Source organism: Gopherus evgoodei, chromosome 4 (assembly GCF_007399415.2).
Source record: "Gopherus evgoodei ecotype Sinaloan lineage chromosome 4, rGopEvg1_v1.p, whole genome shotgun sequence".
NCBI lineage: Eukaryota > Metazoa > Chordata > Testudines > Testudinidae > Gopherus > Gopherus evgoodei.
In genome coordinates this window covers 72,148,332-72,174,237 of record NC_044325.1, presented here as the reverse complement: position 1 = coordinate 72,174,237, position 25,906 = coordinate 72,148,332, and the positions used below count along the sequence as shown (strand labels likewise).

The 25,906-nt window shown below is 41.8% G+C and overlaps 1 protein-coding gene across 19 annotated transcripts in view; it reads left to right on the top strand.

Moving 5' to 3' along the window:
- RAD51B (RAD51 paralog B) overlaps window positions 1–25,906 on the top strand; it is a 651,811-nt gene that overhangs the window by 469,557 nt on the left and 156,348 nt on the right. For 18 of the 19 annotated variants that reach the window (XM_030559741.1, XM_030559742.1, XM_030559724.1 and 15 more), the window contains one exon: window positions 4,945–5,023. In XM_030559741.1, coding sequence (XP_030415601.1) covers window positions 4,945–5,023 — 79 coding nt within the window. Of the gene's footprint in view, window positions 1–4,944; window positions 5,024–5,945; window positions 6,001–25,906 lie in introns of all 19 variants that reach the window. The other variant, XM_030559723.1, reaches the window with a different exon arrangement.

The window sequence follows — 25,906 nt, the reverse complement described above, 5'->3', positions numbered from 1 at the left end:
CTGAGAAGTTTATGTAGCTTAACTCATGTCATTGCCTTTGTATCCTTTTCAGAAATACTGTTGTGTAACTTCCTACACCAAACTCTTCTCACTGGATGACCTTAATTAGTATTATATGTCACCAACCAACAGGACACTACTGCAACTATTTCTTTCACCATACCCAGCAGGACACCAGTGCTTAAATAGTGCTGCAGGATGTCAGGATTGTAGACATATACACCTACAGAGGATTAGAGGATTTGTGTAGTAGTTTTCCTCCACAAAACCAAACAAATGTCTGGGGAAAGCCCTCCTTTATAGTGGAGAGGGGTGCAAATGTGAAGAAGAACTTCCTTTTATTAGTTTTAAACCTGCTGCCCACTAATTTCATTTGGTGGACCCTAGTTCTTATATTATGGGAACAAGTAAACAACTTTTCCTTATTTGCTTTCTTCACAACACTCATGATTGTATATACTTCTATCATATCCTCCCTTAGTCTCCTCTTTTCCAAGCTGAAAAGTCTTAGCTTCTTTAATCTCTCCTTATATGGGACCTGTTCCAAACCCCTAACCATTTTAGTTACCCTTCTCTGAACCTTTTCTAATGCCAGTATATCTTTTTTGAGATGAGGAGACCACATCTGTACACGGTATTCAAGATGTGGGCGTACCATGGATTTCTATAAGGGCAATAAAATATTCTCCATCTTATTCTCTATCCCTTTTTGAATGATTCCTAACATTCTGTTTGCTTTTTTGACTGCCACTGCACACTGTGTGGACATCTTCAGAGAACTATCCAAGATGACACCAAGATCTCTTTCCTGATTAGTTGTAGCTAAATTAACTCCCATCATATTGTATGTATAGTTGAGGTTATTTTTTCCAATGTGCATTACTTTACATTTATCCACATTACATTTCATTTGCCATTTTGTTGCCCAATCACTTAGTTTTGTAAGATCTTTTTGAAGTTTTTCATATTCTGCTTTAGTCTTAACTATCTTGAGCAGTTCTCAGACTATAGTAGTATGCAAGCACAAAAAGCATGGTAAAGACAAATACGGTGGCACTTTTTTTTTTTTTTTAAATTTCTATGGCTTCTCTCCCTCCCCACATTCAAATGAAAGTGCTGGAACATTCAAGTGAAGGATGGGAGGCGGGCAGAGAGGTACAGGAAAGGGAATTCTGATATTGTCAGGGTGAATCACAGACGTGATCTCTGGCACACTTCTTTCTCCAGCAGCTTGTTACAGTAAGAACAATAATTAACGTGCAGGAGAGGAAAGTGCTTGCATTGCGGTTTTCCTGTATGGAGCAGGTCACAAAGGTTACATTGCATCCTGAGATGGCTTTGCTGGCTTCACACAGCTCATGCAAAACACTGACGCTGGTGACTGACCCAACGTTCTTTGGCTGTACATGTGGTATTTGTGTGTCCACCTTTATTTCATACCTTACTAGTGAGGGTAAATTGTAAGGCCAACAAACATTACATATAAATTCTGAAAACCATAAGATTGAATCTAGTTTTGGAGTGGAGAAAACGTAGATCATAATGGTTAGATTTAAAAACCAGATATCAGGAGTATGTTTTTTTGCTGCCTTTATCAGAATAATATGAGACTGGATCACAAGAAATCTGAATATGATCTGGGTCCTGACCTATAAGACAAACAGAGCATAGCTACTGTATAAATCTCCTTGGCTTTTACTGTGCCATGCAACACTGTGACCCTAAGAGCACTCCAGTGTCAGATGGCAAGGGACTCCCTGGTACAGAGCAGTGAGTTTCAGATGGTCTGACCAGCCCAGTGTACCCCAACTCACTGTTGTCATAATCTGTATCTAAAATGGGTCATGTAAGCAGCACCGGCGCTAGAGTTTTTCGCGCCCTAGGCACACAACCATTTTGCCGCGCCGCTCCCGTGGCTCCGGTGGACCTGCCACAGCCATTTCTGTGGAAGGTCCGTTGGTCCGCGGCTCCGGTGGAGCTGCCGCAGCCATGCCTGAGGGAGGTCCACTGGAACCGTGCGGGACCAGCGGACCATCCGCAGGCATGCCTGCGGCAGCTCCACCAGACTCGCGGACCAACGGACCCTCCACAGCCAAAACTGCGGCAGGTCCACCGGAGCCGCCTGCTGCTCCCCTACCCCGGCAAAATGCCGCCCCCCGAAAATCCTGGCGCCCTAGGCGATTGCCTAGTTCGCCTCAATGGAAGCGCCGGCCCTGCATGTAAGGTATCATACACAAACTGGTGACACATGGGTGATTAATTTCATTGTGAAATGTATTAACACTGTGTGAAGAATTATGGATACTCACTAATATTATGCTTTAAAGTCCATGACCAAACAAAGACAGAAACACGTTTCCCCCCAGAGAGGAGGGAAGGCAGCTATCTATGTATCTCAAGAGAAATTAAGGAAGGTGCTACCAGAAAAAATGGAAGCCCTATTTACATATACAAATCAGCAGGGGGGTGGGAAATCCACAAGAAGTTAAGAATAGTATGAGGTCATCCTGAGTCTGGGGACAATACAGTGAGTTTGGGAAAATTTAAGGAGAAAAGAAGAAGCCATCTTGACATCTATCACAAAAGATCTTTCACCTAGGAAGACCAGGGAAACCAGCACCTTGTACTTATGAAGGTCCTTACTCAGAGAACATCAGCCACGACTGGAGGTAAAAAGATTAGTAAGAAATCTATCTTGAACCAAGGCTGTAGTTTGTTGAGTCTTAGCCACTAGAAAACATATTTTATTTTTATTTGCTTGTAACCATTTTGTCTTCATTCTTTGCACTTGATCTCTTTTTGTTAAGTAAATTGTGTTTCTTTTAATCTAAACCAACCCAATGCTGTTTGAACTGAAGTGATTGTTAACACCAGTCTCTTTAGAGGAGCAACAAACCTTATTTGCTTCTCTGGGTATTCCAGGAGAGGGCTGAGCACTTCAGGGTAGATGATTTTGGGAGAATTCAGGACTGGGGGTGACAAGAGTGGAGCTATTGTGTTGTAGGCAGGCTGCTGGGGTTAAAGCATTGAACCAGGATTGCTCAACACACAGATGCTTGGTGCATACTTGTATGCTGGCTGGGTGCACCAGACATGGAGCTACATGTGCAGAGCATTTTAACGTATTTGGGGTTACAGGACAAGTGATGATACCACTCCAACTGGTCTTAATCACACTCCAAATTGTGACAAACACTTGTTGGAAAGTTATGTCATATGATTCTTCAGCTGCACAATCCACATCTTGCTGCCAAGTTGTGATCCAGAATTTAAGCCTTCATTTCTGATATTGTTAAACTCCTAGCCCTTGTGTTTGTGAAGAAACTTTCCAAACACGCATGAGTGTAAAGTGATGCAGTCTTGTCTGCCCAAGTTTGCAGTCAGATCTTAAATAAGAGTTCTGAGAGGGGTGTACTTCCCTCATTTACCCATGGAATGTTGTCTTTGAAACCTGGTGGCATAAAAATGGTTAAATATTTTACTTCTGATTATTTTAGCAAAAACACCTAGCTAAAGTGCTTGTCTAGCAACCCCCAACGTAGTTAACTTAAAGTTAAATCCTTGCTTATATGTTTTGCTGAATTGGGTCCTGACTTTCTGAAGTATTCAGCACTCGCAACTCCAGTTAAAATCAATGGGAGCTGTATCTCTTCGCGTCAGGCCATTACTATATAAACTGTGAAAAACATTCAGATTTCAAGGGATAACTCTGCACCTGGCTGTGTTATTTAATAAGCATTGAGAAATGACAGAGATTTTTGCACATCCTGGAGCAGAGGGAGATGTGGGGTTTTATAAGACACGTGGCTTCAGGACTTTAATCCCTAAGAAGAATCCCTAAGGTTGGGAACAATGCTCTGAAAACCAAAGGCTGGTAACCTGATTTCCAGTTTCTTTCCTATCTTGGGATGAAGAAAAGCAGCGAGCATTCAAGTGTTTACCAACAACTGTCAATGTCAACTTCTTCTGCAGTGTCCACGCAGGAATCATTGGTTCAGGGTTTGAGCTGATTACCCTTCAGGCAGTGCTTGGCACTTTTCAGAGAGGTGATAGAGTACTCTTTTTTCAGTGTATGTTGTTAGTCAGTGATCCTCAACGTGCGGTACAAGAAGCCAATGATACATCAGGCTTTGGTGACTGGTACGTTAGACTACAACTCTCTAGCTTAATGATAAGCCTGTCTCTTGGGTATCAGAGAGTATCAGAGCTCTGGCACAGCCCATCTCCTCTTCACTGGTGTGTGGTCAAACCTGTAGTGAAGCTAAGGCAGCTCTAAGACTGGGCTTTGGTGCATCCTAGACTTGATTGCAGATTAGAGCGCACACAGTCAAATACTAGGCTAAATTGAAGTGCTCTGAGACTTGCAGTGGCACAAAGCATCTGCAGTCTCCCTGCTGTCAGGGGACACACAGCAGAGCAGCACAGCCTTAAAGGTGAGTGGCATTGGGATGGAATAGAGAGTGGCCAGAATGTGCATCTGTGGAGTGAAGATTAAAGTAGTTCTTACTCAGAAAAGCCTCCGGGAAGGCCAGGCACTGGTAGTGCCACCAACCTTCACTCAGTTGAATCCCTCTGGGTACAACTGGCTGCACCAGCAAGAGAGGTTGTGATATTTGACCAGGGTTAATAAACACTTGTGAGAAGTAGAGAACTAGGGGGAGAGTGTGCAGTTTCCATGAACTGCACACTTCCATGAAGTTCTTGCAAGACCCATGAATCCCTTTAAAATGCCAGCACGATCTGTACTTGTTTTTCATAAGAATCTCGGTTACCGTAGAACTGAAGAGAGGTAATCAATAGCCATTTTATAGTCCCTCTGCAGGGTACTGTACGTTTTACTTTAACTCATGGTAGTAGCTTCAGAAAAGTAAATCCACAAAGATTAATCCACAAACTTGAGTTGTAATCAATACATTTTAGGGATTTCTTCTTGTTGTTCTGCAGGTCCTGATTGCTAAATCTCCCATTGCTCCATTCTCAGCTTTCTTCTACACCATTGAAAATTCTGGCCTAGTTCTTCAAGGTAAGATCACAAAGGAGATTTTGTTTTACCAGTGAGTGTTTTAAGTAGGCTGAAAGCAGAAAATACTGTGATTGTTTAAAATGGTGCCTTGATAACTAATTAAAAGAATATATTGGAGCAAGCTGGCTGACAAACACAATCACGCTGCTCCTTTCATTATACTGTCTTGAATTATACTGTATTGTGTTGCATATTTCCACATATCTGATAGCAAATGAGCTATGAAATAATTAATCAAATCTCCCAGTTTTCATTCAAGGTGAAACCAAATTATTCTGGAGGCATCTCTCCAGTAGGTGGGCTTCTCATGGAGAAACATACCTGTCTTGAAATATGATAAAAATGTGCAATATTATATTGTCCCCCTTTTAGCTGTTAGATGGAGACCAATAAAAACACAGGAAATCATCATCACTCCCCTTTCTTATACATGTCTTGTTGTGATCACCTTAAGGTGAAGGCCATCTGGCCATAAACATACCTATGATTCTATATATGGATTGGTCTACTCATTTGTTGATATGTAAATCCCCAGCTCACTGTACTGAATCCACCTTTTGCTGAACTGATCTTGGTTGGTTTCCACCCATGTTCCTAACTGATCCAATTTACCAGACTAAATTCTTAAGGTAGACCTATCAGTGCCTGCCCCTCCCATTCAGATGTATGTGATCTGACCTGCTATGGAGCTAATATTGTTTAAAAACCTCAGTCTCACAATTCGTCAGTCTTCAGTGGCTCAGAAATCACTGGCCTATCTGATCCTATGAAACACTGTAAGCCTTGTATTTAACTGCATACCAAAAAGCCATTCTGCCAGACTTAATGGCTAGATTCTGCTAGGTTAAGCTTGGATCTGTGGCAACTTAGATTGTAAGCTCTTTGGAGCATGGGCTGTCTTTTTGTTCGGTGTTTTTTACAGATCCTAGCACTGTGTTGTCCTGGTCCATGACGGAGGCTTGTAGGTTCTGCTTACGGTAATACCGCTAATAATAACAATATACAATGGTCAGAGAAAAAGGATACTTGGATGATTTGCAATGCAATGGATCCATTTTTGTTTGTTTGACTCAGTTGTGTGCTTGTTTGTGGGGTCCACTAGTTGCTTTCTAAACAGTTGGACACTATATTCAATGCATTCTTACTTGTGCTGGAAGCTTCATTTGCCTCAGTTGGTATTAGTAACCTAAACAGCCTACAGAAGTCAGGGACAATTTTCTTTACTTAAAGCGGAGTAGACTGGTAGGGGTGGGTATGGATATTTTTAGACTCAGCCCAGAGCAAAAGAAAGGGCTGTTTTATGTCTGTCCCAAACATCTTCATAGTTCTGGAGGATAATTCTAACCCTAATTAGCCAAGTGGACCCATCTCCTGATGTATCTATCCCCAGACACTAACAATGAAAATCCACTTTATCCTCTGTCTCCAGGTGTAAAATGTTACGTCACTTTTTTTTTTGAAAGGAGGATAAAAGATAAACCCAGATTAATCTAAACAAATCCTTTGTCATACATTCTTTACACATCTAGAAAGCAGTTTAAAATTCTTATTTGTTTTAGCCACATATTAGATTTTGACCAGGCAGTTATAATTTCAAATCCTTTTTTGTTTGTTTGTTAGCTATTTTCCCTTTCTTATTGCTGTGGAAAGTTGACTTTAATTAAAGATAGGGAGGAAACCAAGGTCCTGTTTTCTCTAGTAATTTTCCACAGGCTATTCCATTTAGTAGTTAACATCCTAACCAGAGACCAGACTGCAGTATCTGAACCTTAGATGTCACAGGACTCAATCTGAGTCTGTGCTTTTACGTAACCCACCTCTGTTCTTCTCGGTTCTGTTTAATGAGTTCAGTGTTATTGAGAAATGGTGTCTAAGCACTAAGGCCCTGTTTATGGATTCCTTACTTACACCTGTGAGCACTTGCTCAGATGAGTAGAGTCTCATTTACTTGAATGAGGTTACTCCTGTGTGAGTGAGGGTTCTACATTCAGCCTCCAAATGACTACTGTTGTTGTTGTTTCATTTATTCTGTTCTGAACACCGAAAATGAGCTTGGTACTGCTCAAAACACAGAGGAAGGAGTGTAACAAAACATTTGGAAATGACTGAGTGTCAGATAGGAGGATACCTAACCTGCTAGCCAAAAGGTAACTGGGTATCTAGTACAAGGAGAGACCAGGCTTCTGCCTGAAAAGTGCCTGGGAACTATGGGAGAGGTAGAACCTGTGTTTCTGTCTGAATAGAGGCTAGATGCTGAGTAATGGGTGACAATTAAGCAGCTAGCTGAGGCATGTCTGGCGAGAGATGGTACCTGTGCTCCGGGCTGAAAGGCAACTTACTGCTAACAAATGGAGTCTATCCCATAGGCTGATAGCAGAGGCAGCTTTTCCATTGAGTCTTTGTTGTGCATGGCAGTCGGTGTCAGGAGGGGGAACACATTCAGGGTGTCTGACAAGAGAACAAGGGGATGAGTGTGGGAACTGGTGAGAAACAGCAGCTGTCTGAAATGAAATGCCCAGGATTCTTTCCTCTAACTGTGGGGGTCCCATCATTAGTCTATTACCCATGAGGCCATAAACAAATTGACATTGAAAATGTACCTGGAAATGCCTTGATTATAAAGGAGGAGAGGAGAATAAAAGACAAAGTGAAAGTTTGATTTAACAGCTCCACAAGCAATTCCCATTGCCACCTCTGAGGGATTAGGATATGTGAAATGGGCTAAAATCAGGAGGAGCTTCCCCCCACACTTTTGTTCCATGGACCAGAGGATAATAAATAGCAGGAGAGGCGGTGCAGCTAGTTAGGGATTTCACAGGCTGCTATTTGATGCAGTTTAAGGATCTCTTCTGCTATTGTTGCAATTAAAATGGAAAGCGGAACTGTTCTCCATTTGCAAAAGTCTCCAGCGTCCTTAGGAAAAGAGGGCTGAGAGCAAATGGCTATTAACATGGTAATGCTGCCCATTCGGAGGAGTGCATCAAAATCCTCTTTGTTGATGTAAATCGCTGCTCTGTTTGCCTGGTCTCTTTTGATCTCATGGCCGCAGTATAAGCACAGAAAATTGTTCAGAGAGACTCTAATGAAGGAAAAACCACACCTCTTATATCATTTGAGAAGAGCTCCAATCTGCCCAAGGTCACTGCAGAGAGAAACTTCTCTGCCTTTATAAACTTGAAGCGTTCAGGGTTGAAAAGAATCCAAGTATTCACTCCTTTTATTCTTGTTTTAGTCTAAAGAAATGCAACTTGACAATTGGAAAACAAGGATGACTAGTCAGAGGTTTAACCAAGGAAGCCAGCCTTCAGCCATCCTCATCTCCAACTTAAATATGGTGTGTAGGTGTGGATGTGTGTGCGCATTGGGGAGAGGTGGGGGGACTCGGAAAGCCCCATTTGTTTTATGATAGAATATAATGTAGATTCCTCATGAGTCTGAACTGTGACTCCAAAATCCAGTCCTGGCTGCAGATCAAACAGCCTCTATGTAAATAATCAGACAAACCAAAGCCTGGATCTGAACATCCCAAACACATTGAGGTTTTTAAAATCTGGATCCAAATTGTATTGTTTGAGTCCCTCCACCCATATGCAGGTAAAGTGAGGAAAATGACTCTGTTAAAAAGAAAAACAACAACAACAACAACAACATGTGGTTCCTTATTTATATGTATTCCCTTCCAGTGATTCCAGATCTACTTGACTAAATATGTAGGTCAAAAGATTATTTTTCTGACTGTTAGTGGCATAAACTCCTCCTAGCATCAGAAAACCTAGTTGAGTTTTTTCAGAATTACACGCCAGTTCTGGTAACTACTGCAGTTAGTGATTATCTGACAATTCTGTTTCTGATGCATGAGTCAGAATAGACTCCAGCTCGCTCTCCCATAGTTGTGGAGTTTCAGTGGCGCTATCTCAAGGTATTATTCCCACTTTGAACTTTAGCATCCAGAAAATGAGGACCTGCATGTATCCCTCTAAACTTAATTCCTAGCTTAGATCTGATAGCGCTGCCGCCAACCAGAAATTCCAGTGTCTGGTACACTCCCTGTCTCCCCAAAATCTTCCCTGGGGGACCCAGGACCCAAACCCCTTGGGTCTTAAAACCAAGGGAAATAAACCATTCCCTCTCCTTCCCCCTTCCAGACTTTCCTTGAGAGATACACTGATCCAAACTCCTTGGATCCTAAAACAGAGAGGAATTAACCTTTCCCCCCTCTCCCCCCACCACTCCCTGGTGAGTTCAGACCCAATCCCCTTGAGTTTTACACAAGGAAAAAACCAATCAGGTTCTTAAAAAAAAAAAAAGCTTTTAATTAAAGAAAGAAAAAAGTAAAAATTATCTCTGTAAAATCAATATGGCAAATGTTACAGGGTATAAGCTTATACATAGACTAGAGGGACTCCATCCCCGCTAGCCTAAGTTACAAGTTACAGCAAACAGAGGTAAAATATCCTTCCAGCAAAATACACATTTGCAAATTAAGAAAACAAACATAAAACTAAATCACCTTTTCTAGCCAGTACTCACTATTCTGAACATGAGAGACTGTTTGAAAGAATGGAGACAGATCTGGTTTCACGTCTGATCCCTCTTAGTCCCAAGAGAGAACAAAGAACAAAACAAATAGCACAAAACAAAGACTTCCCTCCACCAAGATTTGAAAGTATCCTGTCCCCCAATTGGTCCTTTGGTCAGGTGTCAGCCAGGTTCACTGAGCTTGTTAACCCTTTACAGGTAAAAGAGACGTTAACCCTTAACTATCTGTTTATGACGCGCTAAATGGAACAAACATTTGTTTATGTCTGTAAAGTTGGTAGATGCAACTCAGTCACACGCCCACAACCAGGAAGAAGAAAAGTTGAATCAGAAGATGTCAGATTTAGGCTGTATACTGTATATGTCTCTGACTATAACTATTTGAGAAGTAACATTCTGAGAGAGATGTTGGACTCTCTATTATGGTAGCTTTAGTACAGATACTGCTGCCTGTGAAGTTGTCTCTCTCTCTCCTCCCACCCCAACCAAATATCCTCTCTGTTAGTGAGAAAACAGTACTTAAAAGAATGACTGGGCAGAACAATGGTCATTTACACGCACATCTTCCTTCCCCATCCCCAAAGGATAAACTTACTGGGATTTTTCACTGAGTCCTAGTACCAGATGATTTACCCCAGTGCTCAGTGAAATAATTCACTCTTTATAAAAGGTACCGAAACACAAAGCAATAATATATACGAGTGAGATGGGAGTTGGGATGAGAAATTACTTCTTTGGGGTTTTATAGATTCATAGAGTTTAAGGGACCATTAGATCATCTAGTCTGACTCTTATATAAAGCAAGCCATAGAATTTCACTCTAACTCTCATATTGAGCCCAATAACTTGTGCTTGAAGTTAAAGCATCTCTTCCAGAAAAGCATCTAGTCTTGATTTGAAGAAATCAAGAAACTGAGACTCCACCACTTCCCTTGGCCATGTATTCCAGTGGTGAATCACACTCACTGTTAAACACTTGTGTTTTATTTCTCATTCAAATTTGTCTGATTTCAGCTTCCAGCCACTGGCTATGCCTTTGTCCATTAGATTAAAAAGCCATTTAGAGTTACTGCAGAGTTGCTCAGGTGTACATAAGATCACCGAGTCTAGGTTTTATTCTTTAATTTAAAAAAGCTGTAATTTTTCTGCGTTTAAGGGTCAACACTCTCCGCCTCATGCAGACTGATTCCCCTCACTCCCTGAAGAAGATACTGAATACACTGATAAGGTTCCCTGTACTGCCATGTGGCAGGTTTTGACTTCTGGGACTTGCAGGAGTGCAGAGCATTGCAGAAGTGATGACTGATTCTTGAAAGGATTGTAACATCCTGACTTCCCCCTCCCTTCTTCCCCCATCCTTTTAGCAAGTGTTGTGGAAGGTTAAGTGGTGTCATGTGTCGCGAGCTCATTGAGACAGGTGACTTATGGCTTGTAGAGATAAGGGATGTGTGATTCTCTTGGGAGGGGGAATTTAGGGTACAGGTTGAACAGATCTGAGAGAGTGCAGGGTGGCAGTTTTGCACAGGTGGGACAATGATTGACACCAATAAATAAAATAAAGGGGATATGCAAAGTATGGAAATATTGGGCATCAGAAAGAAATGTGGAGGAACCTATGAGCAAGGAACTAGATTCTGATTGCATTTCAGAGCTATTGTTTTTCCTACAGCAGTGCCTCCAGCTGTTGCATCTGGGGAGTCAAGAGTTAGCACTGAAAACCGTTCTCATTTTCCTCTACTACTCTGTTCCCTAAAGAACTCATCAGAAGGCCACCCACTCAGCCATGGCATTCTGTGGCACTTAGGGTACACCAGGATGCCTGTTCATCTCAGAATGCTGAGAGAGATTAATTGAAATAGCAAGGAAAGTTATAAGGGAGAAGGTGCATTAACCGAGCTGTTGTGAGGAGTTCAGAACTGGGCTAGCTGGACTGCTGCAAGTCAGGACTGAGATGTTTGGCAGTACCAGAAGCTTGTACAGGTCCTGTCCACATGCTAGCCAGTGCTCACTTTCATTACTGCCAAATACTCATACTTTATTCTTAAGTGTGTATAGATATTTCATGATGAAGAATTCCAGAAGGTTCTGGAGAAAAGGGAATAAGGAAATTGAAAATTATGGCTTGGATTTAAAATGTAATGCTTCACTGGCTGGGGAATTGTTAATGAACATTTATCAAAAGCACATTTTAAACTGACTTGGAAAGGTGTCCTCAGTGACAGAGAATATGTCTGTGTCTATTTACGAATGATCTTAAATGTAGAGGTTTTTTAGTTCATACATGTAAAGGTATATCTAGGAAAGGTGCTTTTGTATTGGTCTAATTGAGTAGACTCTAGTAGAATGTATGAGTTCCTCTCTTTGTCGTTCAGTGCATGGTATAAAATAAGATGTCTTTTTAAAAAGAAAATTTTCATTAATGTTACCAGACTTTCATTATGCTTCTCCTGTCCTTTCTCAGTGGTGACCACCTTACTGTCTTCTCAGATACAAAATGTCTATGAATACCTCTAGACTTCTTCCTTAGAATTCTAACATTTCTCCTTGGAACCATGTTATAGGGGCCATCCATTATTTCCCATAACATTTTCTACATATAGATCTAGTAACTTGCAAGACCCCTTTGAATCTCTCAGCAAAGCCCATAAAAACTTGGATTAGGTATGAGTAGTGGAGCAGAATTCCTGGAGAATAGCTTTAAGAGGACAGTATGCATATTAATAGAGGGATATATCAGGCCTGTGTCTCCATTCCGTTTTTTGTTCTGATTTGTATTTTTAATGTGTAGGTGGATGAAGTGCTCATAAAGTGAGGGACTGACTGCTGTCAACTCCAAACCTGTCCTGGAGTACTCCCTCTTAATCCAATCATGCAGCCCCACATTGTTCTGACGATGTACTTCATTCCTGATCTTCAGCATCCCAGGTTTATCCCAGTCGTGACCCTCCCATTTATCTTTGCTAATATACCTACATCCTATGCTTCAGTGCACCGCTTGCTATGCCAGGCCTCCGAGGGCTATATGCAAAACTACCAGTGTATCTCAGTCCTGATCTTCAGCAGCCCATATTTATTCCAGTCCTGCCCTCTCGCTGCCAGAGCTCTGCCAATGCACATCAATCCCAGCCTATGCCATCTTCTGCTTACTCCCATCCCAGGTCCTCAGATACTACCACTGAACTTCAGTCTGTCTCTGCAGCAAACTAAAAAAAATGTCAAATGATTTGGAACTGTCAACCTTTGCAGCAACCTTGTATCATGTGTTCTTCATCAGGTATGTGTCAGTGCAGCTCATGCTGTAGGTGCACTTGTGCCTCATGTATGCAAGACTAAAATTTTTTTTGAATATCAGTATCCATCCCACCCTCCATGTCCCTCTTCCAGCACCCTTCGCACAAGAGCCTACTGCAAACAGAAGTGGCCTTGCTGCTTTGTCTAGGAGCTATAGGAGAGGTTCCATCAAAGTTCAGGGGAAGAGGTATCTATTCCCAGCATTTCCTCATTCCAAAAAAAAAAAAGGGTCTTTGTCCTATCCTTCACCTGAGGAGACTCAACAAATACATATACCATCTCTGGTTCAGAATGGTAACAGTTTCCTCCATCCTTCCATGTCTCCAAACTCAAGGCTGGTTCACAGCTCTTGACTTATGCATACTTCCATATAACCATCCATGTGACCCATAAGAAATCCCTATGATTCATAGTGGGGCCCAAATATTATCACTGCAGGATTCTTCTCTTCGCATGCTCCATGGAGAGTATTCAGAAAATGCCAAACAGTAGTGGCATCGCAGTTAAAGAGGCAGGGAATCCCATATCTAGTAGTACCTGGACGACTGACTGATATGGGGCAGGTCCCAAAAGGAGACTACAACAGCCGTGGAATTAGTCCTTTGCTGTTCCCTCAACTTGAATTCCTTCTGAACTACATAGAAGCATCACTTACACCTTCTTATATGATAGAGTTCATAGGAGCTATTACTGACTCCCAATCAGCCAGAGCCTGTCTGTCACAGGACAGATTCTCATCTCTCTCATCAATGGCAAACAGACTAAAATCAAAGGTAGTGAATACATGCATACATATCTGGGACTTTAGGCCACATGTCAGCATATATGTATATGGCACTGCTTGCCAGACTTCACTGTCAGCCCTCACAGTTATATATATGCTCTGTCCAGATACCACATGAACAGGAGGATCACTGTCCCACCTCAAATCCTATAAAAGCGTGCTTGGCAGCTACATACAGTAAATGGAAAAGGGTTCCCATTCCTTTCCTCCTTCCTAATTATGACACTTATCACAGATGCTTCAGGGACAGACTAGGGTGCCCTGGACGTGAGCTGATATTCCCTCAGTGGAAGACTACCATAATAGACTGATTTGCAATAGAGACACCAAATGCCTGGACTTCTGCCCCAGGGGAGGCATGAGCCCGGTCTCACTATCAGATGCCTTTCTCTGCCTGTGGTCTCGAGGACTCTTATATGCTTTCCCACCAATGCCCCTGATTCCCAGGATAGTATCCAAGATTAGACAGTAAAAGGCTATGGTCATCTTGATAGCCTCTTACTAGGCAAGACAGTTTTGGTTGACAGACCTGCTGAAAGTGTCCCAGCAACCTCCCATACATCTCCCGACTTGTCCAGATGTAATATCTCAGAACCAAGTTCAAGTGGGCAGTACGGCAATTATTGCTTGACTAGTACACTGAAGCTCCTCATTCCCACCATCCAGTGAGGATACTGCTTGCCTGTCAGTTACAGTGGGGTCCACACTGACGACATAGTAAAAGAAGAGAGAGAGAGTGGTTACTTACCCTACAACGACTATAGTTCAAGATGATGTTGTCAGTGTTGATCCCATGACCTGCCCTCCATCTCTGCCGTGTATGTCCTTGCACGGGAGCATGAGGAGACACAGGGCACATTTGTGGTTCAACAGACACTACTGTTCAAAGCAACTTTTGGTCTCATGCACATAAGGCATATTGTGCACCTATAGTGGGAGCTACACTGACTACAACACATCGAAGAACTAGTTACTGCAGAGCAAATAACCATTCTCTCTGGTTACTGTTGCTCTTGACTTTCTCTTCTGTAATTTTTCCACTCACTACTGCATCTTGCTTCAACTTAGAATATGAAAGGGACATTGTCTTTCTGGTGGTATTATTTGTCAGCTCCTATCACCTTTAGTTTTCCATATACTGGCCTTAGCGTGGCAGAAAAAATATTATTACATTTTTAACAGCAAAAAGTGAATCAATTTTCTATAATCAATATATTCTAGTTTTAACATCTAGTATTGGGACCTCCCTTTTCCTCTCTTGGTCCTCTGGATCCTAGATTGGAAGACCTTCAGGACATGCTGTAAAGTCTATCTGTATTCCCAGGCTTTGGGGAGGCGAGAGTGTTGAGTGTGGGCTTGGAATAGATAGTTGGAGTGAGCTTTCAGTTGGCATTATGGTCATTTGTAATTTTTTTGTTTAGTTATTATTCTAAATTATTCTCCATGTGCTATAAGATGATTAATTAGTGAGGGAGAAAGAGCATCCTGAAAGAAAGGGAAGCATTATCTACACAATATTGTGTGAGCTTGAACAAGACGCAATAGTTTACTTCATCAAAAGATTTTATTCAATTGAAGAACTGTTATTATATAGTGCCCTTTGTCCAGAGCAGAGTGGATATGATCTACAAAATGAAGCAGAATTGTACTTGTTGACTGGAGGGGATGGAAGACAGATTAATGGGAATTAAGATGTTTGTTGCTATTGAGATGGTAATAGATTTGTGCATGGTTCGGTCAGTGATTTCAGATCCAAGTGGATGGATAAATATGGATGTAACATTGTTAGGGTCTCTGTGGAGTGAAATGATTTTTGCTACATTCCCCATTAACATTGAGAACTTGATGATGTTTGTGAAAGATTTGCAGCATCAGGAACAGAAAGCATTAACAATTGTTCATCTGTAAAATCAAAGGCTCTTGAGGAGCAGAGGGACCTAACTGTATTCATTACAGAGGTGTAACTGACTAAAAATGGCAATGAGAGGATGAGGAGGAGCCACCTTTTTTAATTTTGAAGAATGACTGGTGACATTTTGGACTTGATGAGTTTAGATCAAACAGAAATAAGAAAAATTATCAATACAAAGTAGTAAAATATTTCCCTTTAAAAAGAGAAAACCTATATAGTGGATAGACTTGTTTAGACTCTACTGCGCTTTTGTCGACTTGAGGGAACATATCAAGTAGTTTTAGCCCCAATCCAGCAAAGTACTTAAGTTGATGCTTAATTTTAAGCATGTAAGCAATCCCACTTGAAGCCCCTGGAACTACTTGCATACTGCAAGTTAAACATATCTTTAAGTGCTTTGCTAAGTCATGGCCAATGTCCCAACATTTAGATTTTTTAAAGTCTTATAAAATCTAATATGAAAGATCCTAATATGTTTTCATGGTTCTTATTACTTTCAGTGAAAAAACATTCATGTGTATGTTTGTTTATTTAATATAAACTTTCAGCCGCAGTTTTGTAAACCACTCAGGCTTGAATACTGAAAATGAACCGAAGTAGGAAGTCCTGCTGTTCACCATGGGTAGAGCCTCCTGCACCAACACTGTCCCTGGTGATCCTTCCTTAAGAGGGATGCAGCAATACAGAGATTGACCAGGCTTTTGGGCCAGGGGAAAAGAATATATTATCTTCCCCTGCCCCCAACACACTTCTCCCTCTCTTCATGCACAGATCCTCCATTTCAAATCTATTGAGGTACCTCACATGAGCCAGGCCAGGAGGACAGCTAACCTGGATGTAGCTAAGCTTTCCTAATGTATGACAAGGGCAAATCTTTGTACAGGAAACATGATCTGACCCTAAGTTTCTGTGTTATTTTGATTCTGTTTCTCTGCTGGCCCCACTCAGCTCTCTAGACTCTTCAGTACTTGCATGTCATAAAACTGAAGACCAAATCCATTCTCATTTACATTATTGTAAATCTGAACTAAATGTGATTACTGCTGGTTTACAATGATGAAAATGACAGCAGAGTTTGGTCTTAAATTTGCAAATTCCTTCACTCCCCTGCCTCCCACCCAAGTACAAGACATGATTCACATGCCCTGCAAATGTTCCAGAACTAAAGTATTCTCTCAACCTCAGATTAGAGAGAAACTTTCCCTTATTATTCTGTTGGTAATGAATTCCTGATCCAAATAAAAGCTGTTCCCATGTGTTTTCAGTAAAAAGCTGAAGCAAATGCTGCCATAGTATACTTCCAAGAGGCTTTGGACATAACGGATGAAGTCTCTAATTGATGACAGCTAATATCTGTGATTTGTGTCAGTGCATCCTCCTGGGAACTAAAATAGGAGATGCAGAATCATTTCAAGATCTAGTGGTCCCATATGGCTACATCAGCAGTTTTCTGGTTTTAACATAGAAAATCTTACATTATTACAGCTTTTGTGCTACAGATTTGTACAATGTCATCAAACACACTTAATGGCTGTAACATTCTCAAGGTAACACCGTCCTGAATATGAAGCGAGGAAACTGCAAGTCTGAAAACATCCTTTTCAGCTGGGATAGACTCATGTCTTTTTGTATCATAAGATCATGAAAGTAAGAGGTAGTAAAGACCTACTGTCATCTAGTCCAGGAGATCTCAACCTTTTTCTTTCTGAGGCCCCCACAACATGCCACGGCCCAGCTGTGCAACAACAGCTGTTTTTCTGCATATAAAAGCCAGGACCAGCATTAAGGGATAACAAGCATGGCAATTCCCTGGGGCCACGCACCACAGGGGGCACTGCAAAGCTAAGTTGCTCAGGCTTTGACTTCAGCCCTTGGCCTGGGGCTCTGGGCTGCAATCCTGTGCAATGGGGCTTTGGCTTTTGGACCCACTGAAACTTGCTCACAGCCCCCCCCAGGAGGCCTTGGACCGCTAATTGAGAACCACTGATCTGGTCTTTTCCCTCATGGATACAGTAGAATTGCTACCAGTATGTTCCAATGTTTGTTCAGTCCACCATTTTTGTACTGCTGCTTAAACACTAAGTTAGCCCATGTTGTCATTTCATCTTGACTGCTAACCATAAGCTCTCCTGTCCTGAAGAATGATTTGCATTTCAGTTGCATGCACAACATCTCTTTAGCTTTAGGGATACTGCTGAAAGGTCATTGAATGACACTGTTTTGAGTTGTGGTTTTTCCCTGGTATTGTTTGGGACTGTAACACCCTGGAAAGAGTAGGATTGAAGAGTGCATTGTTCAGAGGACAAAAGCACCCCTACATTGTGAGAGACAGTGGCAAACCAACAAGAACCCCATTGCCGGGTGAGTCATACCAAGGTGGCCATGAGGGGGAATCATAGAGGCCATCCTGCTTACAAAAACACTTTGTTACTAAAATACCAACATCATACCAGAGCTTTGGTAATGTTAGTACTTAAAATTTCCCTGCCTTTAAAGTATGATTCTGTGGCCCCCTCATGGTTCTGAGCTGCTCACAAACATTAATGAATGTTCCACACAGGTAAGAAAATGTTATCCTCATTTACAGATGGGGAGCTAAGGCACAGAGAAATGAATATGGACCAAAGTCAGTGAAATGTTTCTGAACAGTGACATTGTGGGATTCAGTATTTCTTTTTTTAGGCTTCCCGATCAAATGAGCTCAATTGTAGAATCAAAAGGTGATTTTCTAATTATCACTGCTATAAACTCCACCTAGGATCACAGACTCCAGCTGGGCTCTTTTTAGCACTGAAAACATCCCCAGTCTAAAAATACTGCAGTTAGAACCTAGCTAACAATTTGGTTAATGATGCATGATGCAAATAGACTTCAGCTCACAATCCTTTAGCTGCATAGGGTCAGTAGAATGAATAGGAACATAGAGGTGTTTGTTAATTATTTACTACATGTTATACATTATTTACTGGTGTCAGTGAAATCTGACTTTGACACATAAGAAGAGAATATATTCAGTAAGAAGGTGCCATTTGACATAATCCAGTTTCTGAGCATAACCGCCCTTTAAGGGTTACAGTGGACTCCACTTAAACTGGATTCAGGTTCTATAGGCAAGCCAGACTGACTCTCACTGTAGGCTCTGGCATAGGGAACACAGAAACATAGCTTTTCTGGATATTTTCTAGCTCCTAGCTTTGTTCTGCTTTTTCATTGCTTCATCTGCACCCTCTGTTCCTATCCAGTTTAAGCCTCGGTATCTCTTCTCATTTAAGGCCTGATCCAAAGTCCAATGAAAGCAGTGGACTTTAGATCAAGCCCTATGATCAAGTCTTTCCTCCAATCTGCATTGCAGATCTTTAGTGCATATATTGCACTCATTCTTCTGGCGGAATGCCCATCAGTGATTGGTTCTCTCCACCATTGCTTCAACATAATCATTACAGATCCTCTAACACTTTTCATAATGATATGGGTTGTTAGTTCCTGTGTCCTAGCTAAATTCTTACTCACACAACTATATTCTACCTCTCTAAATTCTCCTCAGTGTCACTTGGATATGTTTTTTTCATTTTCTGACTTAACGGTTGTTTAGTTTTGTGGTGCTCTGCTAAACAGCTGCCACATTCCACCCATGGACATGGCCACATTTCAGTGGTTGGGTGAAGTTATCTTTGTATATAGTTTGTATATCAATTAGTAAAACATTTTTGGAGTCATAAGGATGAAGTTGTTACCAAAATGTAAGACAGTAAGAGAGCCAAGTCCTCAAATGGTATTAATTGGCATAACTCCATTGAAATCAATGATGCTACATCAGTTTTCACCACCTAAGGATCTTATGTCAGTGGGAGTTCTTTCCGTGAACTGGCTGGAGAATATGCCGTTGAGATGCCCCGTCTGAATCAGAGAGAATTTTGCCATTAGTGTGGACATTAGGTAAGATGGAAAAATTCATTTTAAAAGGGTTCAGTTGACATTTTCAAAGCACAGTGTTAGGCCTGGTCTACACCGGGGGGCGGGGGGAGGAGTCGATGTAAGATATGCAACTTCAGCTATGAGAATAGTGTAGCTGAAGTCGATGTATCTTAGTTTGACTTACCTCCTGTCCTCACGGCACGGGATTGACGGCCGCGGCTCCCCTGTCGACTCCGCTTCCGCCTCTCGCCCTGGTGGAGTTCCAGGGTCAACAGGAGTGCGTTCAGGGATCGATTTATCGCGTCTAGACGAGACATGATAAATCGATCCCCGATAGATAGATCGCTACCCGCCAATCCGGCAGGTAGTGTGGACGTACCCTTAATCAAAAAGGTGCTTCCTCCCTTTTCGTATTGAACACCACTGTAGCTGCCTTATCCAACACACAGGGTGAAATCCTGATCCCACTGAAGTCAATGGGAATTTTGCCATTGATTTCCATGGGAACAGAATGTCACCCACAATGTCTTGTTCCTTTTTTGTGTATTAGTTAAAGCAGATGAAGGGATCAGAGAATCCTCTCAATGAAGTAATGAAGCAGACTTCAAATTCTTAATTCTTAATCAGGTATTTGTCCTGGAAAGCTGATTCTAAGAGTTATATTTATCCAATCAAAAAATATACTATGAGACCTGTGTATCATAGTAAAATAATTTGAAATTTAAATAACAAATACTTGCAACTGCTTACCAATAAGCTACAAAATTATACAAAAAAAAATTATTCAGCAGTTAACTCCTCTTCCTTGTGGGCCTGATTATGATCTTGATTACATAACTCCATTGACGTCCGTGGAGTTATTCCACATTTTCACTGATGTAACTCAGATCGGATTCTGGACCTCTATGATACAACGCCATTGGGACCTTGAAAAATTCTTGAGATTAACTGCAGGTCTGGATCAGGATAGTGAATAATTATGTGAATGCTGGCGTTAATAGGCTAAGTCAAGATATCAGGGTTAGAGCACACTGAGCTCACTAGCTCTTGGGGTTGCCATTTGTTTGAATCCCTTCCAGAGGGATCTGCTCCTAGGCTCTCTACGGGTGGTAGGGAGGTGAAATTGCACTTTGCGGCAAAGATGAAGAGGGAATACAAATGGATGATGCTCACAGGGATCAAGAGAATCAAGTCTTTGCCAAGACATTTTATCTTTGGAAGTATTTTGTTCTTATATCCATTTTCCACTGAATCTACGTTTTCATTTAAGCAAATAAGTTTCTATCCTTTCTATTGAAGAAATAACTCTCCCACGTAATCCAATGCTCTGTGAATTTGGTCTCATAGAAAACTCTTCCCTGGCAAGCAGAAGGAAAGATGTGAAGAAGTGACCTTCAAAACCTAGTTGGATTATTTAAATTGTAATATTATTAAGCAATCTGCAATATAAGAAACAATGGCTCAGAGCTTTAGGTAGGACACACAAAATCTCAGCCAAGATTTTTACAGTGGGACACTCAAGTCAAAATATGTGGCCTAGTTTTCCAGCTGCTGAGCATCCAGCATTTCACTCCTAGAAATGTTCCTGCTTGTTAGGGGTGAGACTCATTGGCTGGGCAATGCATGGGAAGCTCACATTTCTTCTGCCCAGGCTCTATGTATTCTATGGATAAACAGAGGACTTCTGTCGCCAGAGATGTCGGGCTGGAACTTTTACTAAATTAACTTTCAAGGGGAAAGATCTTAAATAGCAAGTTGTCTTCCCTGTTGCTTTCTCCATTCAGTATTTGTGCTGTGAACAGAACAGTTTCAGCTGGCAGACAGTGAGACATGCGTACATATTGTAGCCATTTATTTGTGACCCATATCCTGTCTGCCTTGGTCACTTGGTGAAGTTCACATCCTGTTTGTTTAGTTTCCTTTTGTCTACCCTATAGCGGTGCAGGGAGAATATTCCTACATATATCTTTTCTCTTCTACTCTGAAATTGGATCACAGTGCAAATGATTGTGCTCAATAGCTGGAAATGCTGAGGATGTCCGATTGCTGAGGTCTCTTATTTTAAACTCCACATGTCAGGAAGGGTGAATTGGATCCCACCAGCTTAGAACTGTAGGGTGCAGGATGCATCAACAGGAAAATCAAACAAAACATGAAGTGAAATTCATTTGAAAAGGGAAGGGACTGGTGTACCACCCATTAGCAATGTTGAAACTGTTCGTACTCTCACACAATAGGCTTTTTATTTTTCTCCAGCTCTTCCCAATATGCAAAGCTATCTTGACCTGACTTTCAGAGATGCAGTCTCATTGAAGTCAGTAGGAGCTATAGCCACTCAGCACCTTTGAAAATCAAGCCAATATAATCGTAGACAGTAACAAAATCCAGAGACACTAGATTAGGGTGGTTAAAGTGTGGATCATGTACTTCTAGAACATGGCTAATGGCCAGTATAAAGATGTGCCTGAGGAGATCACAGGCTCCAGCATTCAGGGCATAATTTTAGCTGACAGCTGCACCACATCTTTCCAGTCTTTGAGGTCCACTTCCCCACTTCTTTGTGGCCTTGTTTCATGGCTACAATCTTTCCAATTGAGTGACAAGATAGGACTCCTTTTGGAATCTATGAAAGAGGCTTTTTAATCACCCAGAAGGATTGTTTCTTGAGAAACAAGTTTCTTGCTCTCCCTCTCCCTTGGGTAGCATTCAGAGACTGATGGCCTGGGCAGTGAGGGACCAATAATTGAAACTGAGCTTCCCACACACCATAGCAATATAGAACACTAACTGTGGAGCTACCACACAGGCTGTTTCACTTCATTATATCCTGGTGGGAAACAGTCACAAGCAGTGGCCAGGAGTAGGAACAACTCCACACTCCTCCCTGAGCTCTGTGTGCAGAATCAATTAATTAAATTCCACCACCATGTCTGAACATGAGTGGGGGAGACAGCCTGCTGGCTGGTCACAGCTCTCTGGGTTCTGCACAGGCATCACCAATTGCTGTATCTCCCAAACACACCAGAAACTCCAGCACACAAACTAAATCTGCACAGATCAAATCCTTCCATGGCAGAAGGCTTAAATGGCTTTATCTAGATCTGGGGTTGCAACTAACAATATTGCACTAACAGATTTCAACTTCCTTTACATTCTGTTTTCAGTTTCTGCCTTACACAGGCAGATCTTGCAGAGGGAGACCTGGCTGAGTGATTTAGGAGAAAGTTGTTCGCCTTTCATTAGAACTCTCCCACATTTCAGTGTCCATTGCTTTCTAATTTGCCTGCTAAGCAGAGGACTTCAGTCTATAGTACTGTCAGTTTGGCACACTCACTTTAATATGTAGGGGGGCAAGGGGATGGTGGGGAATCCTATTTATCACCAGCTCTTCAGAATGTACATAGCTCCTGGTAGTTCTTTAAGTGCTGAGGAAGCTACCTTAACTGGTGAACTGATCCTCACAGTAATCCTGTGTCGTGTGAATTGGAGGTAGTAGTGGAGGTAACTTGATGATGTCTTGTGGCACCTTGGAGACTAACAAATTTATTTGGGCATAAGCTTTTGTGGGCTAAAACCCACTTCATCAGATGCATGGAGTGCAAAATACAGTAAGCAGGTATAAATACACAGCACATGAAAAGATGGGAGTTGCCTTACCAAGTAGGGGGGTCAGTGCTAATGAGCCAATTCAATGAAGGTAGAAGTGGGCTATTCTCAACAGTTGGGGTGAATACGAAGAAAGGGTGAATACCAAGGGAGGGAAAATCACTTTTGTAGTGCTAATGAGGCCAATGTAATCAAGGTGGCCCATTGACAAGAAGGTATGAGTATCAGCAGGGGGAAGTTAGTGTTTGTAGTGACCCATCCATTCCCAGTCTTTATTCAGGCCTAATTTGATGGTGTCCAAAAAAAAATTTTTTTCCTCCCTTGGTATTCACCCTTTCTTGTCAACTGTTGAGAATAGCCCACTTCCACCTTAATTGAACTGGCTCGTTAGCACTGACCCCCCACTTCATAACGCAACTCCCATCTTTTCACGTGCAGTGTATTTATACCTGCCTACTGTATTTTCCACTCCATGCAACGGATGAAGTGGGTTTTAGCCCACGAAAGCTTATATCCAAATAAATGTGTTAGTCTCTAAGGTGCCACAAGGACTTTTTGATGTTTTTGCTGATGCAGACTAAGACAGCTACCACTCTGAAACTTGATAATGCCTGTGATCAATAGAGCTTCCACTTGTTGAGGAGAGAGAGGCAGAGGTTTGCCTCTGAAGATGATTTTTTCAAAAAAGGGAGCAGGGAGAAAATGTAAGGAGAGTAGGATCCCTGTCTCCTGACTGCCTGAGGCCATGTTTGCACTGTTATAGCTGTACCAGCAAACTAGCGGAGTGGAGATGGAACTTAGAACCCTTTTGCCAGTTTATCTATACCAATTCCTCAAATGAAATGCATTGTACCGACCAAAGAATCCCCCCCCCCCCCCCCAACTGCATCTATACTAGGGCTTTTGCTGGCATAGTTGTGTCAGCTAGGTAGTTTTCTGTTTTGTCTTAACACTCCTACCTGGCATAGCTATGCTTGCAAATCTTTTAAACAGGGCTTTAAAGCTGTGCTCCGGCTCCACTCCAGCTCCAGGCAAAAACCTACAGCTCCACTGCTGCTCCGCGCTCCAACTCCAGCTCCAGGCTCTGCTCCAAAGCCCTGCTTTTAAATGTAGGCCCAGATCTGAATTAGAGCAGAAAATGTCAGTTTAATGGTTCGTGTTCACTCCATTCTGGACAGCTATATGTAGCAACTGCAACAGAAGGTGCTTGGGGTTGGGAGTAGTGCCTGAGGCAACTGTGGCCTAGTGGATTGAGCAGAAAACAAAGAATTAGGAGACCTGATTTCTGTACCCACTTCTGGCAGCAATTTGCTGTGTGACCATAGGTACTTAAGTAAAATTGTTAAATCACTATGTGTCTCGGTTTACCTGTCTGTTACATAAGAGTAATATTGTTTAATCACATTTCTAAAGTGGTTTGAGATGAAAAGTGTCATATCCATTCTATGTATTATTATTATTTATCTTGATCCATAAAATCGAATGAAACACTTAGCAGCAGTACCTCACTGAGTACATTTTGCATCATGTCACAAGGCACTCTATTTAAAGTGGTCTGCAGTAAACCTCTGAAATAGTAAATTCTTGTGTGTAACAGTTCAGCTGCAGCTTGGCAAGTGTCCAGTACAAGAATGGAATAGAATGTTGTTGCTGAATACATAGACTGTGACAGATATTTAGAGTGAGAGAGGAATATTCCAGATGTTCATAAGGAATGACACGTAGAGCATCAGATGGGAGGGTGCAGGGTTGGGAGTCAGCTGATGGACCATTGATTAGGAGCGGGTTAGCTCTGCTTGAATCAGACAGAACTAGTGGAGAGCCAGTCAGCGCACTCCAGGCTCTGCAGTTTTGAAGCCTCCTCTTGACCATGCATACATGGGTTGGTGGGAAGGGAGAAATCATAACACACCAGCTCAGTCATGCAAAACTGTCGTGAAAATTTACTGGCTCAGGCACAAGATATTCTCACCTGTGTTTACTATGATGACCAGTAATAATGAAAAATTGAATACCTTACTTGCCAAAATAACTGATTGGCCAAGGCAGGTAGAATTTTTCAAGAGTGCACAAACAGGAAGGCAGTGAGATAAAGGCCGTGCCACGGGCCATGCACAAACCAGAGGATGAGGATTTTGCCCCCAATCCTTATGGAGGGAGAATGAGAGAAAGAGAATTATCTGAAGGTCCTTTCATCCACCAAGGAGTAGATGTGATGGGAAAGGATCTAGTGCTAGTACTGACTTGAGAGAGTGAAACCTGACAGCAAAATACCTATGTGTTATGTCTACCAAATCCGTACTTAATTGTTTGGTAGGAAACAGAAAGCTCCTGTTTCTTTTACGTGCCTGGTGTCTAGATGCAGCAGCTGATCCAGTTTAGAGAGAACTAGGATATAAACTGTCTTTTATTCTGATTTGCACCTTAAATTGGCACTTTGCCTTCATACCTGCTCCTGGAACCCTCAGGCACAAGACCTTGGCTGACTGGCCTTGTGTAACTCAATCCTTCCGTAGTAGCATGCACTTTTGGTAAAAGGATTATTTTTTTTAAATAAAGGAAGTAGAGGTAATGTTGACCCTGAAACACCAACAACTCAAAGGGCCATTCACAGTTTCCTTCAAAACAAAACCAAGTGCAAGATAATACTAACCACGGCTCTGTTCCTAAGAGAGCATCATAATAAAGCACCCACTATTATTGTTTGAACAGTGTTTGTTCTTAGTGTGAACAAAAGGAAGGAAGAAAACTGCTATCAGGCTGGAGAGGAAGGATGCTGTCTTTGTGGCCCTTGGCTACCCTAACTTTAAATGCAAGGAAGTACAGGGCACTGCAG